The sequence below is a fragment of the Panthera pardus genome, unplaced genomic scaffold (genome assembly GCF_024362965.1).
Source record: "Panthera pardus isolate Hobbes unplaced genomic scaffold, ASM2436296v1 HiC_scaffold_8, whole genome shotgun sequence".
Taxonomy (NCBI): domain Eukaryota; kingdom Metazoa; phylum Chordata; class Mammalia; order Carnivora; family Felidae; genus Panthera; species Panthera pardus.
Genome location: NW_026527013.1, coordinates 5,666,489 through 5,683,352, shown reverse-complemented (window position 1 = coordinate 5,683,352; position 16,864 = coordinate 5,666,489). Strand labels below are relative to the sequence as shown.

General features: G+C 48.0%; 2 protein-coding genes across 11 annotated transcripts in view; both read left to right on the top strand.

Moving 5' to 3' along the window:
• The window catches only part of CERS4 (ceramide synthase 4), a 34,619-nt gene extending 30,421 nt beyond the window's left edge, over window positions 1-4,198 (top strand). For both annotated transcript variants that reach the window (XM_053897390.1, XM_053897389.1), the window contains 3 exons: window positions 2,120-2,226; window positions 3,509-3,665; window positions 3,749-4,198. In XM_053897390.1, the coding sequence (XP_053753365.1) occupies window positions 2,120-2,226; window positions 3,509-3,665; window positions 3,749-3,907 (423 nt within the window). In that variant the 3' untranslated portion in view covers window positions 3,908-4,198. The remainder of the gene's footprint in view (window positions 1-2,119; window positions 2,227-3,508; window positions 3,666-3,748) is intronic.
• HNRNPM (heterogeneous nuclear ribonucleoprotein M) overlaps window positions 1-16,864 on the top strand; it is a 297,886-nt gene that overhangs the window by 129,415 nt on the left and 151,607 nt on the right. The window lies entirely within an intron of this gene.

Genomic DNA, 16,864 nt, shown 5'->3' with positions numbered 1-16,864 from the left:
GAGAGGATCATGTGGTTCTTGCACTTTCTTTTATTGATGTGATGAATCACACTGATTGTTTTGTGGATATTGAACCAGCCCTGCATCCCAGGTATAATTACTGCTTGGTCGTGGTGAATAATTCTTTGAATGTATTGTTGGATCCGGTTGGCCAGTATCTTGTTGAGGATTTTTGCATCCGTGTCATCAGGGAAACTGGTCTATAGTTCTCCTTTTTAGTGGGGTCTTTGTCTGGTTTTGGAATCAAGGTAATGCTGGCTTCATAGAAAGAGTTTGGAAGTTCTCCTTCCATTTTTATTTTTTGGAACAGCTTCAAGAGAATAGGTGTTAACTCTTCCTTAAATGTTTGGTAGAATTCCTCTGGAAAGCCATCTGGCCCTGGACTCTGTTTTTGGGGGAGATTTTTGATTACTAATTCGATTTCCATACTGGCTATGGGTCTGTTCAAATTTTCTATTTCTTCCTGTTTCAGTTTTGGTAGTGTATATGTTTCTAGGAATTTCTCCATTTCTTCCAGATTGCCCATTTTATTGGCGTATAATTGCTCATAATATTCTCTTATTGTTTTTATTTCTGCTGTGTTGGTTGTGCTCTCTCCTCTTTCATTCTTGATTTTATTTATTTGGGTCCTTTCCTTTTTGATCAAACTGGCTAGGGGTTTATCAGTTTTGTTAATTCTTTCCAAGAACCAGCTCCTAGTTTCATTGATCTGTTCTGTTTGTTTGGGTTTTTTTTTGTTTTGATAGCATTGATTTCTGCTCTAACCTTTATTATTTCCTGTCTTCTGCCGGTTTGGGGGTTTATTTGCTGTTCTTTTTCCAGCTCTTTAAGGTGTTAAGGTTAGCTTGTGTATCTGAGACCTTCCTTCCTTCTTTAGGAAGGCCTGGATTTCTATATACTTCCCTCTTATGACCGCCTTTGCTGCGTCCCAGAGGTTTTGGGCTGGTTCTGGGCATTTTCATTGGCTTCCGTGTTTTTAAGTTCCTCTTTAACTTTTTGGTTAGCCCATTCATTCTTTAGTAGGATGGTCTTTAATCTCCAAGTATTTGTTATCTTTCCACATTTTCTCTTGTGGTTGATTTTGAGTTTCATACCATTGTGGTCTGAAAATATGCACAGCATGATCTCGGTCTTTTTGTACTTGTTGAGGGCTGATTTGTGTCCCAGTATGTGATCTATTCTGGAGAACGTTCCATGTGCACTGGAGAGGAATGTATATTCTGCTGCTTTAGGATGAAACGTTCTGAGTATATCTGTTAAGTCCATCTGGTCCAGTGTGTCATTCAAAGCCTTTGTTTCCTTGTTGGTTTTTTGATTAAATGATCTGTCCGTTGCTGTCAGTGGGGTGTTGAAGCCCCCCACTATTATGGTATTATTATCAATGAGTTTTATGTTTGTGATTAATTGATTTATATATCTGGGTGTTCCACATTTGGCACATAAATGTTTACAATTGTTATGTATTCTTGGCGGATACACCCCTTAATTATGATATAATGCCCTTCTTCATCTTTTGTTACAGTCTTTAAAGTCTAGATTGTCTAAGTATGGCTACTCCGGCTTTCTTTTGGCGACCGTTAGCATGATAGATGGTTCTCCGTCCCCTTACTTTCAATCTGAAGGTGTCTTTAGGTCTAAAGTGGGTGTCTTGTAAACAGCATATAGATGGATCTTGTTTTCTTATCCATTCTGTTACCCTCTGTCTTGTGATTGGATCATTGAGTCCATTGTCGTTTAGAGTGAGTACTGAAAGATGTGAATCTGTTGCCATCGTGTTGCCTGCAGAGTTAGTCTTTGTTGCTTTCGGTCCTTTTTTTTTCTCTCGTCTTTTCTCCCCTCAGAGGCCCCCTTAAAATTTCTTGCAGGACTCGTTTAGTGGTTGCAAACTCCTTTAGTTTTTGTTTGTCTGGGAAGCTCTCTGTCTCCTCCTATTTTTGAATGACAGCCTTGCTGGATAAAGGATTCTTGGCTGCACCCACTTTAGCTTTCTAGACAGCTCCCGGAGAGGAGGCCCCGCCCTTTCCCCTCCCCACCTACTTCCCCTGTGCCCACCATTGTGGTGGCACCATTGTGCCCACCCTGTGCCTGAGTCCGATTCTCTCCGTTGCCCCCCTCCCAGGCCTGTAAGATATTCAATTACACGCGTTGGCGGAAAGCCTGCGATACCCTCTTCATCATCTTCTCCTTGGTCTTCTTCTACACTCGCCTCGTGCTCTTCCCTACGCAGTGAGTCTGCCCTCGTGCCGGTTGAGGAGAGGGGAGTGCCTGAGATCCAGGCCTGCCTCACCCTCGGTTCCCTCACCCAGGGAGCTGGGGGTGTTGGCCTGGAGGCTTTCAGGAGAGGGCCAGGAACGGTGTCCCTGGGACTGGACACAGCATATGCAAAGGCCCAGTGGCAGGAGAGACAGAAAACTGGGCGCGGTCATTCTCCCATGTGCCCAGAACATGGAGTAGGGGGCAGGGTTGGGCACCTGCTCACTAAAGTCTTTCCCCAGTCTATTTGCTGAGCCTCTCCTGGCAGAGGGAACAACATGAAGATCTCTGCTCACGTGGAGCTGACACTGGGGGTGGGCAGGGGAATAGAAGAAATAAAGCAAACAGGTAAAATATAAAGCCTGAGGGAGTGATGTGCTAAAGAGAAAATGAGGTCAGGAAGGCACAGGAAGTGTATAGGTAGCTGGAATTAGGGTGGTCACTGACGAGATTCGGAGAGACTGGAGGGAGAGAAGCACACTGATCGTAGGGGAAGAGTGGTCCAGGCACGGCATGTGCAAAGGCCCTAGGGCAGGACCAGGCCTGGTGTGTTGGAGGTACAGCGAGGAGACCCGTGTGGCTGGAGCTGAGTGAACAAGGCAGGAGGGGACAGGGCAGGTGGCACAGGATCTTGGAGGTCACGGGGAGGACTTGGGCTTTTACCCCCATGAGCAGAGAGCCCTGGAGGGCTGTGGGTGGGAGAGGGACAGACCTGACTCAGGCTCACAGGCGCCCCCTGGCAGCTGCTGGGGACCGGCCGGTGGGAGACCTGAGCAGGAGCTGGGGGGGGGTGCCTGGAGGGTCCGGTGCAGGTGACAGAGGTGGGTGGGCCCGCGGTCCCCCGAGGGTCATAAAATGGGAATGAGCTCAGAGCTGTTGCTTGAGGAGCAGGAGCTGAGCTTTGGGTGGGCCGGTTCGAGGGACCTGTGGGGTCCCCGGAAGTGTCCTGGAGGAGGCAGTGGGTGCACCAGCCTGGGGCTCCAGAGAGAGAGCTCCCCGTCCGGAGTTTGCAGCTCGTGGGCCTGAATGGCCGGCGGGCGAGCTGTGCGTTCTCACAGCTTAACACAACCGGGCGAGAAGGGGCACTTAAATGCCCGGAGGGCCTAGGTATCACTCGGGGGGCAGTGGGGAGCCACGGAAGGTTCTGGAGCCAAGAAGGTCGCCCAAGACCGAGCGGTCCCCAGGGCCGGGGGGAGGGGGGTGGTGCCCGGTGCCTGGTGAAGCCCCACCTCTCCCCCCTCCTCACCTGCCGCAGGATCCTCTACACCACGTACTACGAGTCCATTGCCAGCTCGGGCCCCTTCTTCGGCTACTACTTCTTCAACGGCCTTCTCATGATGCTGCAGCTGCTGCACGTGTTCTGGTCCTGCCTCATCCTCCGCATGATCTACAGCTTTACGAAGAAAGGCCAGGTAGGGCCGGGCAGGGGGGGCCGCTCGCGGGCGCCTCCCCGGAGCCCCGTCCTCACGCCCCGCCCCGCCCCTCTTCCCCCCAGATGGAGAAGGACGTCCGCAGCGACGTGGAGGAGGCCGACTCGAGCGATGGGGACGTGGTCCAGGAGTCCCTGCCCCTGAAGAACGGGGCGGCCCCCACCGACGGTCCTCGGAGCCGGGCGCCCGGGCGGCTGGCCAACGGGCACGCGCCAGCCACATAGCCAGCCGAAGACCGGCCTCGCGGGCCTGCTCCCGGGGCCCTGTGGCTTGGATTTGTGGGGCGGCAGGACCGGAGGCCCTGGGGCGGCTCTGGAGACAGGGAGGGACCTCCCGCAGGGGCAGGGGCAGGGCTGATGATCTGTCTCCAGCCCCCTCTCTCTGCCCACCCTTCCCTTCCCTTCCCTTCCCTTCCCTTCCCTTGGGCAACTGGACAGAGCTGGGGAGGGCGGGCGGAAGCCCGCCGGAGCCACCTCCAGGCTGAAAGGGGTCCAATAAAACTTGAACGGAGCCAAGTTCTCTGAGCGCGCTTGTGTCCGTGTTCTAGCTCCTCATCCATCCCCGGAGGCCCCAAGGGGACTCTAATTACAGACCGTACCGATGAGACCCTCTCGGCCACCCCAAGACACTCGCCCACCCCCAGGGGACTCCGCAAGCGGCACAGGGAGACCCCCCCCCCCAGGCGACTCAATCCCTGGTACCCAGCCCTGTAGGTAAGCCATCACCTTCCAGCACCGCGCGGCCTTCGGCCAACTCCACCCCCAGCTTACAGGTGGGAAGGTACAAGGCCCACACAAGTCAGAGGCGGGGCAGAGGGCAGGCTCCTTCAGGTCTCCACAGCCCCTGCTCAACGTTGGCAGACTCCCTGGAGACGGTGAGATAGGGCGCAGGGGGAGAGTCCCCGTGGGACAAGCCAAGGGAGTATCCATCCACAGCTCCAGAAATCCCGGCCACAAGGCCCCAGGCAGGCCCAGAGGAGCTGCCTCCAGGGGCGTGGGGGGGGGGGGGGGGGTGATGGGAAGACGTTCCAGAACGAGTCGGGGGATGGGAAGATGGGAAGATCTGGAGAGGAGAGGGAGCCAAGAACAAGAAGGGAAGCAGGGGCTACGGGATGGGACTGTGAAAGAAGAAATGGTAAAGACAAGCAGTGTCAATTTCACCTCCTGCTTTTCAAACATCCGGGAAGAGAGCTGATCCGGAGGAGGAGGAGGGAGGAAGAGGACCAGCAGGTGGCCCACAGGAAGGGTGCAAATGGCCTTGACGCAAGGGAAGACACGTTCAAGTTCAGGCTCAATCTCACTCAGCCTACACCAGGGGCAAAGGAAAAAACTACAATGAATTCCTTTCTCACCAGCTCTCCCGGCACAATGTCAGCATCCTCTGTTGGGATTTGCAGGGAAAATGGGACTGGTCCCAGTGCGCCCCCTGTGGAGGGGAATCTGGCAGGAATTAGAAGTACAAATGCCTTTCCTCTTTATCCCTAGAGACACCCCCAGAGGTTCCTAGTACACTTACAAATCGGTAAGAAAGGACAACCAATCTGAAAACAAAAAATAGGACCAGAAGACATGGACGTTTATAGCAAAGAAAACACTCAAGGCCAAGACTCAGTCTCATTAATAATCAAGGACTTAACAAAGCAAGACTAGACTAGCAGATACCATCTAAGACCCATTCCATTGGCTAAAAAAAATAAACTGGACAAAGAAAGCATGAGAGAAGATGGGGATCAAGAATCTGATCTATTACAGTGGGAGCATAAATTAGCACAATTGTTCTGGAACACCATTCACCATCTTGTAAAATCAATTGTTCTACAAAGTTCAAAAGCAACACAAACACAACGGTGTACTGTTTAGGCATGAACATCAATCTGGTATAACTGTTTCTTTAGTAAACAGCATACAAACAAAGTCAGAATAGTGATGTTACCTTTGATCTTGGGAGGCTGGAAGATGGGATTCAGGTACATAGACATACCATCAACCGTTGTAGCCTTCAGAGTTATGAGGTGTGGTGCAGATACTCATATTAATAAATGTAACTTAAGGGGCGCCTGGGTGGCTCAGTCGGTTAAGCGTCCGACTTCAGCTTAGGTCACGATCTCGCAGTTTGTGGGTTCGAGCCCCGCGTCGGGCTCTGTGCTGACCGCTCAGAGCCTGGAGCCTGCTTCGGATTCTGTATCTCCCTCTCTCTCTGCCCTTCCCACTCCCCTGCTCATGCTCTGTCTCTCTCTCTCTCAAAAATAAACATTTAGAAAATTAATTTTAAAAAAAAGGTAGGCAATGGACTCTGACATTTTTCCAAAGAAGATACCAAAGAAGGAAAAAAAAAAAGATATACAAACAGCAACAAGCATGTGAAAATGTTTCATCCTTGTCCTAGGGAAACGTAAATCAAACCCACAAGATATTACTTCACAGCCATAAGGATGGATAGAGCAAAAAACAAAACAAAAAAAACAATGTTGGTAAAGATGTTGCAACACTTGAACGACCCCTGTATTTGCTGGTAGGGATGCAAAATGGTTAATTAATGTGGGACCCAGTTCGGCAATTCCTCAAAAATTTAAGCAGAATTACCATACGACCCGGCAATTTCACTCCTGGATATATACCCTCAAAGATCTGGAAACAGATAAACAAATACTCGTGCAGGAAAGTTCACAGGAGCACCATTCACAACAGCCAAAAGACGGAAACAACCTAAATGTCCATCAGTGGGTAGATGGGTAAATAAATTGTTGTATATCCATACCAAGAAATATTATTCCACCCGGAAAAGGAAATACCGATTCAGGCTATGACATGGATGGACCTCAAAAACATTACACTACGCAAAGGAAGCCAGACAGAAAAGGTCACATATTTCAGGATTCCTTTTAAGTGAAATAGCCACAATAGCTAAACCTATAAAAATAGAATGCAGAGTTACGGTTGCCAGGGGCTGGGGAGGAAGAGGGGGAAATGGGGAATAACTGTTTAGTGGGTAGAGGGTTTTTTTTTTTTTTTTAACAGTGAACCTTACTAAAGAACTCCCAGGTATCCGTGAGAAGAGCCACCCAAAAGAAAAGAGGCCAATGGAATATGAACAAGCAAGTCACGGAAGTGAAATTGTTTAAACATGGGAAAATCATCTTAAACAGGAATGAAATTCTGATACATGCTAGGACACCGATAGACTTTGAGGACATTATGCTAAATGAAATAAGCCAGACACAGAAAGACAAATATTGTAGGCGTCCACTTATGAGGTATCTAAAGTTGTCAATAAATAATTTTTTTTTTAATTTTAAAAAGGGGCACCTTGGGTGGCTCAGTCGGTTAAGCATCTGACTTCAGGTGGCTCAGGTCACGATCTCGTGGCTCACGAGTTTGAGCCCCATGTCGGGCTCTGTGCTGACAGCTCAGAGCCTGGAGCCCGCTTCAGATTCCATGTTTTTTCTTTCTCTGCCCCTCCCCTGTTTGTGTTCTATCTCTCTCTCTCAAAAATAAATAAAAATATTTTAAAAAAATTTTTAAGTGGTCAGGGGCGCCTGAGTGGCCCAGTCGGTTGAGCTTCCGACTTTGGCTCAGGTCATGATCTCACGGTCTGGGAGTTCGAGCCCCACGTCGGGCTCTGGGCCGACAGCTCAGAGACTGGAGCCTGCTTCGGATTCTGTGTCTCTCTCTGACCCTCCCCCCGTTAATGCTCTGTCTCTGTCTCAAACATAAATAAACATTAAAAAAATTTTTTTAAAAATGTTTTCAGTAGTCAAATTTACAAAGACAGCAAGCAGACACAGTAGTTGCCAGGGGCAGGAGGAAGTCAAAATGAAGAGCTATTTAATGGGTATAGAGTTTTGTGAGATGAAAAGAATTCTGGAGATTGGTTACAGTGTGAATATACTTAACCCTACTGAACTGTACCCTTAAAAATAGTCACAATAATGATTTTTACATTATGTGTATTGTTTTAGTTTGTTTTTTGTTTGGCCATTTAGAAAGTGCAAGCAGGGGAGGGGCAGAGAGAGAGACAGAGTCCCAGGCAGGCTCCGTGCTGGCAGCACAGAGCCCGATGCAGGGCTTGAACCCACGAACCATGAGATCGTGACCTGAGTCAAAACCAAGAGTTGGATGCTTAACCCACTGAGCCACTCAGGTGACCCTATGTTACATGTATTTTACCACAATTTTTAAAAATGGAGGGATGCCTGGGTGGCTCAGTCGGTTAAGCGTCTGACTTCGGCTCAGGTCATGATCTCACGGTTCATGAGTTCGAGCCCTGCCTTGGGTTCTGTACTGACAGCTCGGAGCCTGGAGCCTGCTTCCGATTCTGTGTCTCCCTCTCTCTCTCTCTCTCTCTCTCTCTCTGTGAGCCCCTCCCCCACTCACACTCTGTCTCTCTCTCTCTCAAAAATAAACACTAAAAAAAAATTTTAATGGAAAATTCCATAAATTAGGACTACAGGGAACCTCCTCAATTTGATAAAGAATATCTACAGGGGCGCCTGGATGGCGCAGTCGGTTAAGCGTCCGACTTCAGCCAGGTCACGATCTCGCGGTCCGTGAGTTCAAGCCCCGCGTCAGGCTCCGGGCTGATGGCTCGGAGCCTGGAGCCTGTTTCCGATTCTGTGTCTCCCTCTCTCTCTGCCCCTCCCCCGTTCATGCTCTGTCTCTCTCTGTCCCAAAAATAAATAAAAAAACGTTGGGAAAAAAAAAAAAAAAAAACTTAAAAAAAAAAAAAAAAAAGAATATCTACAAAAACCCCACAGCTAGCATCATACGTTGTGGTGAGAAGCTTGAAGGTTTCTAAGAACAGGAACACAGCAAGGATATACCATTGCCTCTCAATGTCATACTGGAAGTTCTAGCTAATGCAGTAAGACAAGAAAAGGAAATAAAAGGGATACAGGTTCAGAAGGAAGAAATAAAACTGTCCGGGGTACTTGGGTTGCTCAGTCGGTTGAACATCTGACTCTTGATTTCAGCTCAGGTCATGATCTCATGGTTCATGGTTCAAGGCTGGCTGCATGGAGCCTGCTTGAGATTCTCTCTCTCCCTCTCTCTCTCTCAAAACTAATAAACTTTAAAAAACTATATCGAGGTGCCTGGGTGGCTCAGTTGGTTAAGCATCTGACTCTTGATTTAGGCTCAGTCATGATCTTGTGATTCATGGTCTTAAGCCCTACGTTTTGGGATTCTCTCTCTCCCTCTCTCTCTGTCCCTTCCCCACTCTCTCTCAAAATAAAGTTTAAAAAAAACTGTCTTTATTCATAGAGATGACCATCTATGTAGAAAATCCAAAATAATCAACAAAAAAATCCTCCTGGAACTAATAAGCCATTATAGTAATGTAGCAAGATACAAGATTAATATACAAAAGCCAATCCGTGTCCTATGTACCAGCAATTAAAAAGTGAGATTTGTGGGGCGCCTGGGTGGCTCAGTCGGTTGAGCATCCGACTTCGGCTCAGGTCATGATCTCACGGTCCGTGAGTTCCAGCCCCGCGTCGGGCTCTGTGCTGACGGCTCAGAGCCTGGAGCCTGTTTCAGATTCTGTGTCTCCCTCTCTCTCTGCCCCTCCCCCGTTCATGCTCTGTCTCTCTCTGTCTCAAAAATAAATAAACGTTAAAAAAAAAATTTAAAAAAAAAAAGTGAAAGTTGAAAATGAAAGCACAATACCATTTATTATCACCCACAAAATTAAATACTCTGGTATAAATCTAACAAAACACGTACAATCCTATATGAGGAAAACTACAAAACACTGACGAAAGGAATAAAAGAAGTAATAAACAAATGGAGAGACGTCCATGTTTCCATATTGTCAACACGTTAGTCCTTCCCAACTTGATCTACAGATGCAATTCCAGCCAAAATGCCAGCAAGTTTCCTCAATACTGACAAACTGATTCTAAGGTTTCTGGGGACAGGTAAATCCCCCAGAATACACAGCACAATATCGATGGAGAAGAACAAAGTTGACAGGGCTGACACTACCCAACGTCAAGACTTACTACAAAGCCACGGTGATAAAGACAGTGTGGTATGGGTGAAAGAACAGACAGATCAACGGAACAGAACAGAGCCCGGAAATACACGCACCAAGTAGAATCAACTGGTCAGTGACAAAGGAGCAAAGACGATGTAGCAGAGAAAAGACAGTGTTTTCCACAATGATGGTGCTGGAACGACTGGGCATCCACAGGGGAAAATATGAATCTAGGGGCACCTGGGAGGCTCAGTCGGTTAAGCATCTGACTTTGGCTCAGGTCATGATCTCATGTTTCGGGAGTTTGAGCCCCACATCAAGCTCTCTGCTGTTCACTTTGCATCCTCTGTCCACCCCCCCACCCCCCGTTCGCACACGCACACACACACGCACGCTTGCTCTAACATAAATAAACATTAAAAGGACCGCCTAGATGGCTCAGTAGGTTAAGCATCCGATTTCAGCTCAGGTCATGATCTCATGGTTCGTGGGTTCGAGCCCCACGTGGGTGGGGCTCTGTGCGGACAGCTCAGAGCCTAGAGCCTGCTTTGGATTCTGTGTTTCCCTCTCTCTCTGCCCCTTCCCCACTCATGCTCTATCTCAAAAATAAACATTTAAAAAAAATTTTTTTTAAAGACTCATATAAAAAAAAAAATCAAAAGAAAAAAATGAATCTAGGCACAGACTTGACACCCTTGAGAAATTAACTCAAAATGAATCACAGGCCTAAATGTAAAAACACCAAACCATAAAACTCCTAGAACATAACAGAGGAGAAAACCTAGATGAACTTGGGTTTCGTGGTAACTTCTTAGATACGCCACCAACAGCATGGTCCATGAGAAAAGGAATTGGTAAGTTAGACACCATTAAAATGAAAAAAATTCCTGCTCTGAGAGAGAAAGTATCAACGGAGTGAGAAGACAGGCACGGACTGGGAGAAAAGGAATGCAAAAAAAAAAAAAAGAAAAAGAAAAAACCCCACCTATCTGATAAAGAACTGTTACTGAAAATATACAAAGAATTCTTAAAACTCAACAATAAGAAATGAACAACCCAATTAGAAAATTAGATCTGAACAGACAGCTCACCGAAGAGATTCAGATGGCAAACAAGTACATGAAAACACATCTGTCATCACATATCATCTGTCACCAGGGAATAAATGCAAAATAAAGCCGCAATGGGCCACCACAACACTCCTATTAGAATGCCCACACGCAGGGGCGCCTGAGTGGCTCAGGTGGTTAAGTGCCCGACTTCAGCTCAGGTCGTGATCTCACTGTTCCCGGGTTTGAGCCCCACGTCGACCTCGGTGCTGACAGCTCGGAGCCCGGAGCCTGCTTCGGATTCTGTGTCTCCCTCTCTCTCTGCCCCTCCCCCACTCATGCTCTGTCTCTCTCTCTCTCAAAAAAATAAACATTAAAAAAAATAAAAACAAAAATAACATTAAAACAAAGTAAACAAAAACAACACACAACAGTATGTTTTTGGAGCCTACTCAGGCCGATAATACGACTGTAATTCGCAGTGATGTGCAGTACAGAATCACGTGCATTTTGCTAGCACATTTCCCTGTCATTGGCCTTTTGGGTGGTTTTCCTTTTTCCTGCTAGTCGCTGCGCCCCAATGCGGGGCTTGAACTCATGAACAGCGTGATCATGACCTGAGCGGAAGTCGGACGCTTAACTGAGGGAGCCGCCAAGGCGTCCCTAAGATTTTATTTTTAAGTAATCTCTCCACCCAACGTGGGGCTCAAACTTATAACCCAGAAATCAAGAGTTGCATGCTCTCCCGAGGGAGCCAGCCAGGCGCCCCGATTACGCGCAGATTGTTAAAGAAGATACGTAGAACGTAGTGGAAAAGAGCGTATCAAAACATTAACAGTAATTAAGTTGGGGCAGAAGAGAGATCAATGATTTATTATTTTCTTTTTTCTATTAATATTTCTGTTTTTCATATTTGCCCAAATTCCAATGGCAAAAAAAAAAGAACAGGAGGAACAAATGAGAGAATGAGCGTTTTAACTGAAAAGTGGGTGTAACCAGGTGTTCGCTTTATAAGTATCCATAATGTCTGTTTTATGGACCTTTTTATAGATGCCGTTTCACCATAAAACAATAAAAAGGTATCAAGAACTCACAGGGGCAGCGGGGAAGCGAGGGCCTGGCTGGTTCAGCCCGTGGAGCATGGGACTCTGGATCTCTGGGCTGTGAGTTCAAGCCCCACGTAGGGCACAGAGATTCCTTAAAAACAAAAACAAACAAGAAAAAAAAACTGTGCATAGCACGTACGCAGATTGCAGTGGGCAGGCTGGAGCGTTGCTAGATTCTCCTTTCATATTTCACATCTATGGAAATGATGGGAAAGTTTTTCTTAATATACATGCCTTACGGAGGGAACATTCACATAGAATTCATCGTTGTGAAGTAAACGATTCGGTGGCACTGAGTGCATTTACAAGGTTGTGCAGCCGCCCCCTCTCTCCAGTTCCGAGACATTTCCATCCCCCCAGAGGAAACCCGACCCCCGTTCGCGCTCACTCCCCACGCCTCCGTCCTCGAGCCCCTGGGACCCACCCAGCTGCGTGCAGAGTCCGTGGGTTTCCCTGTTCCAGACAGGACCACACAACATGCGACCTCGGGCCTCCGGCCTCGTTTCACGCAGCCTCGTGTTCTCGAGGTTGGTCATGCCGTCCGTTATCCTTCATTGCTGTTTATGGGTGAGTAATATTCCATCGGACGGCTAGGTCACATTTGGTTGATCCGTTCACCGGTTCTGTCCATTCTTTAGAGGGGCCTGTATGGAGGGCCCACAAACCCTCTCCAAGATGCTAAAGGCTCAGCACTCAAGGCCTGCTTTCACCCACTTCTCAGCCCACACAAGGCTCCTCCTCCAGGAAGCCCTCTGGGATTGCCCCCATCTCCTCAACTGGCTTCACCCCCCCCCCCCCCCCCCCGGATGGATGTACCACGCTTTGCCTATACCTTCAAAACTCAGCCCTGGAAAGCCTGGCCTCACCCATGCAGACCCTAGACTCACAACCCAGGACTGAGAGTCCATTAGCCTGGCCAGACCTCTGAACCGGACAAGAGGCGCCCAGCCAGGCAGTCCCATGACGGGAGGCTGAGCTCAGCCAGTGAGGTGAGCTGGCAGCGGACCAGCAAGCATGCAATAGAGAAAACCCCACCCAGGAAAACAAGGAAACAACACAGATTAAAGCCGGAATCAACGAAACAGAGGAACAAAAGGAACAAAGAAACAAAAATGCAAGAATGAAACCAAACCCTGGCTCTTTGGAAAGACTAAAGAGGTAAACATTTGGAGTGAATGAGCAGGGGGCAAGTGGGGAGAGTTTAAAAAATATATATGTGAGGAGGCTGAGAGCAAATATGGGTCAAAACGATGAGAAATAACCTCTCACGGGCTGTGGAGAAAAGGGAACCCTGTGCACCTGCCGCTGGGAATACAGATGGCCGCAGCCAGGAGTGTGTCAGATAACAGGTCCTCACAGAATGAAAAATAGAAATTCTCCACTTCTGGGTATATACATCCAAAGGAAATAAAATTGGTCTTGAAAAGATATCTGCACCCCGCCCCCACGTTCACTGTGGCATTACTCACAATAGACACAGAAAGAACCTAAGTGCCCCTCAATGGATGAGAAAATACATAAGGAAAACGTGTACAGGAGCGCCTGGGTGGCTCAGTCGGTTAAGCGTCCGACTTCAGCTCAGGTCATGATTTCACGGTTTGTGAGTTTGAGCCCCACATTGGGCTCTGTGCTGACAGCTCAGAGCCTGGAGCCTGCTTCGGATTCTGGGTGTCCCTCTCTCTCTCTGTCCTTCCCCCCTCGCATTCTGTCCCTCTGTCCATCTCTCTCAAAAATAAACAAACATTAAAAATTTAAAGAAAGAGGGGGCGCCTGGGTGGCTCAGTCGGTTAAGCGTCCGACTTCATCTCAGGTCACGATCTCGCGGTCCGTGAGTTCGAGCCCCGCGTCGGGCTCTGGGCTGATGGCTCAGAGCCTGGAGCCTGCTTCCGATTCTGTGTCTCCCTCTCTCTCTGCCCCTCCCCCGTTCATGCTCTGTCTCTCTCTGTCTCAAAAATAAATAAAACATTTAAAAAAAATTTTTAAAAATTTAAAGAAAGAAAATGTGTACATACAATGTAATACTATTTGCCTCAAAAAAGAAGGAAATTCTGCCATTTGCAACCACGTGGATGGACCTTGAGGACATTATGCTAAGTGAAGTCAGAGAAAGACAAATACTGCATGACCTCATTCATACATGGAATCTAAAAATAAAAAACCCAAATTAGGATACGAAGAACAGATTGGTGGTTGTGGGGGTAGGGGGTGAGTGGTTTAAAAAAAAAAAAAAAGCAAAACTAAAGAACTATATGCCAATACATTTGAAAATCAAGATGAAATGAATACATTTAGGGAGAAACCAAAAAAAAAAAAAATGCAAAAATCATACCAAGAAGAATCAGATAACTTGAGTAGATCCAGAAATGTTACTGAGATGGAAATGATGGGGGGCGGGGTGCCTCTCTTGGAAGGGCAGGACCTAGAAGGTTCTACAGGGCAGTTTTATCAGCATTTCAGGTAGCAGATAATCCCCATCTCAGGCAAATTGATACCAGGAACAGGCAAAGGGCACAGGAGGAAGGGAACAGCTGGTTTCCTTTCCTTTTGGAGGATGGTGTAACCTACAAACCAGAGAGAGCACAACACGGATGTACCGCGGCAACATTACACTCAGTAAAACAAGCCAGACACAGATGGCGACACGTTGCATGACTGTTTGTAGGAAGTCTCCACGCTGAGCAAATCCATGGAGACACAAGGCAGATGGATGGTTACCCAGGGAAAAGGAAGGGGAGGGGAGAGACATAACTGCTCAGTGAGTGTGGGGTTTCATTTTGCAGCGATGGAAATGTTCTGGAAACAGACAGAGGTGATGGCTGTACCATATCGTGCGTGTACCAGATGTCATGGAACTGTTTGCTTTCAAGGGGTTGGCTTTGTTGTGTAAATTTCACCTCCATAAAAATAAAAACAGGTGGGACTGTGGACCAAGATAGGAAAATTGACACCAACCTTCAATACCGTCCCTAGAAGCAGAAATCCTAAATAAAATACTGCTAGCCAAATCTCACAGTGTGGGGGGGAAATTATATCACGACCAAAGACAGTTTGGCCAGGAAAGCACAGATGAGTTAAACTCAGAAAATCAGGCAACTGACAACTTATCTGTCAGCTGACGGGCTGGTTGCTGACACAGACACTTGTTTTTGCCAGGACACCATGTGTGTGTTCTCGGAATTCAGACCTGGGAACAATAGGGCTGGTGTGGACCCAGGGCTGGGGCAGCCCACACAACATCCTTGCAAATCTGTTAGAGCATCAAAGAAAGCAGAAACCAGCTTAAGAAAAACAGTAGCACAGGGGCACCTGGGTGGCTCAGTCGGTCAAGCGGCTGACTTGGGCTCAGGTCATGATCTCACGGTGTGTGGGTTTGAGCCCCACATCCGGCTCTGTGCTGATGGCTCAGAGCCTGGAGCCTGCTTCAGATTCCGTCTCTCTCTGCTCCTCCCCTCATGACAGAGCTCATGCTCTGTCTCATAAAAGTGGATAATTATTTTAAATTTTTTAAGATAAACAGTAGCATAATTTAAAAGACTTGTTATATTTCTAATACATGGAAGAAAATAAATTCACCTTTGAAAAAAAAAAGACAGAAATTCTGACACCTGCTACAACATGGACACATCTTGAACACACAATGTGAGTAAAACGAGCCAGGCACACACACCAAAAAAAACCACATTCTATATGATTCCACTTCCGTGAAGTCCCTAGAGAAGTCAAATTCAGAGAGACAGAAAGTAGATAGATAGGGGGAGCCAGGGGCTGGTGGGGGCAGGGGAGTCAGTGTTTCATGGGGACACTTTCAGTTTTGCAAGAGGGAGAGAGCTCTGGAGGTGGACGGTGGGGAGGGCGGCACACAACGACTGTGCATATTGCCACTGAACTGTGCACCTAAAAATGATTAAAACGGCAAACTTCACGTTATGTGTATTTCACAAGGAGAAAAACACAAGGGTGAAGGTCCCTTGATGGGACAGAGAGCGAGGAAGGGTAGCGGCGAAGGACATGCACAAACACCCGGGAAGAGCTGCAGGATGAAACAAGAGGAGCACGTGGTGAGAAGGAAACTCGTGGCTGGATGGTAAAGGCAGAGAGCGCCACCTACCGGCAGCTGGCGGCGCTCTTCCGGACGCTGGGAAAACACGCGAGGAAGCCACGCCCATTTCCTCCCTGTGTGGCCATCCTTCCCCCACCCTTGCGGCAGAGCAGAACCCATCACCGAGAAAACAGAAACCAGCCCGTAGTCATCACCCCCAGCAACCTGCCAACCTGCACCTGGCCCCACACGCCAGGCCAGCCTTCCCTCTGCTGCCGTGAGTAAACAGTGTGCCCTGAATCCCTGGCAAAGCCAGGGGGCCACCAGCTCACACCCCCACTCCCCCGTGCAGGGAGCCACAGCAATCCTCCCTCTGTACCAAATTATTCCCACCAGCACACAAATATGCCGATTCATCTTTCACCTTTTTTTTTTTTTTTGGTCTGGTTTGATCATTGAGATGAAATCCACATAACATAAACTTAAACTTCACCGGCATATGCTACACTTAAAAGTAAACTTCAGTGGCATTTAGTACATTCACAAGGCTGTGCAACCACCGTCTAATTCTGAAACATACCCACGTGGCAAATAAGCGTATGAAAAGATGTTCCACATCATCCATCATCAGGAATTGCAAACTGAAACAAGATAGGGGTGGGGGGGTGGCACACCCGGGTGGCTCAGTCAGTTGAGCCTCTGACTTCGGCTCAGGTCATGATCTCACACTTTATGAGTTCGAGCCCCGCATCAGGCTCTGTGCTGACAGCTCAGAGCCTGGAGCCTGCTTTGGATTCTGTGTCTCCCTCTCTCTCTGTCCCTCCCCCGCTCATTCTGTCTCTCTCTGTCAAAAATAAATAAACATTTAAAAAAAATTTTTTTGGGGGCGCCTGGGTGGCTCAGTCGGTTAAGCGGCCAACTTTAGCTCAGGTCATGATCTCGCGGTCCGTGGGTTCGAGCCCCGCGTCGGGCTCTGGGCTGATGGCTCAGAGCCTGGAGCCTGCTTCCGATTCT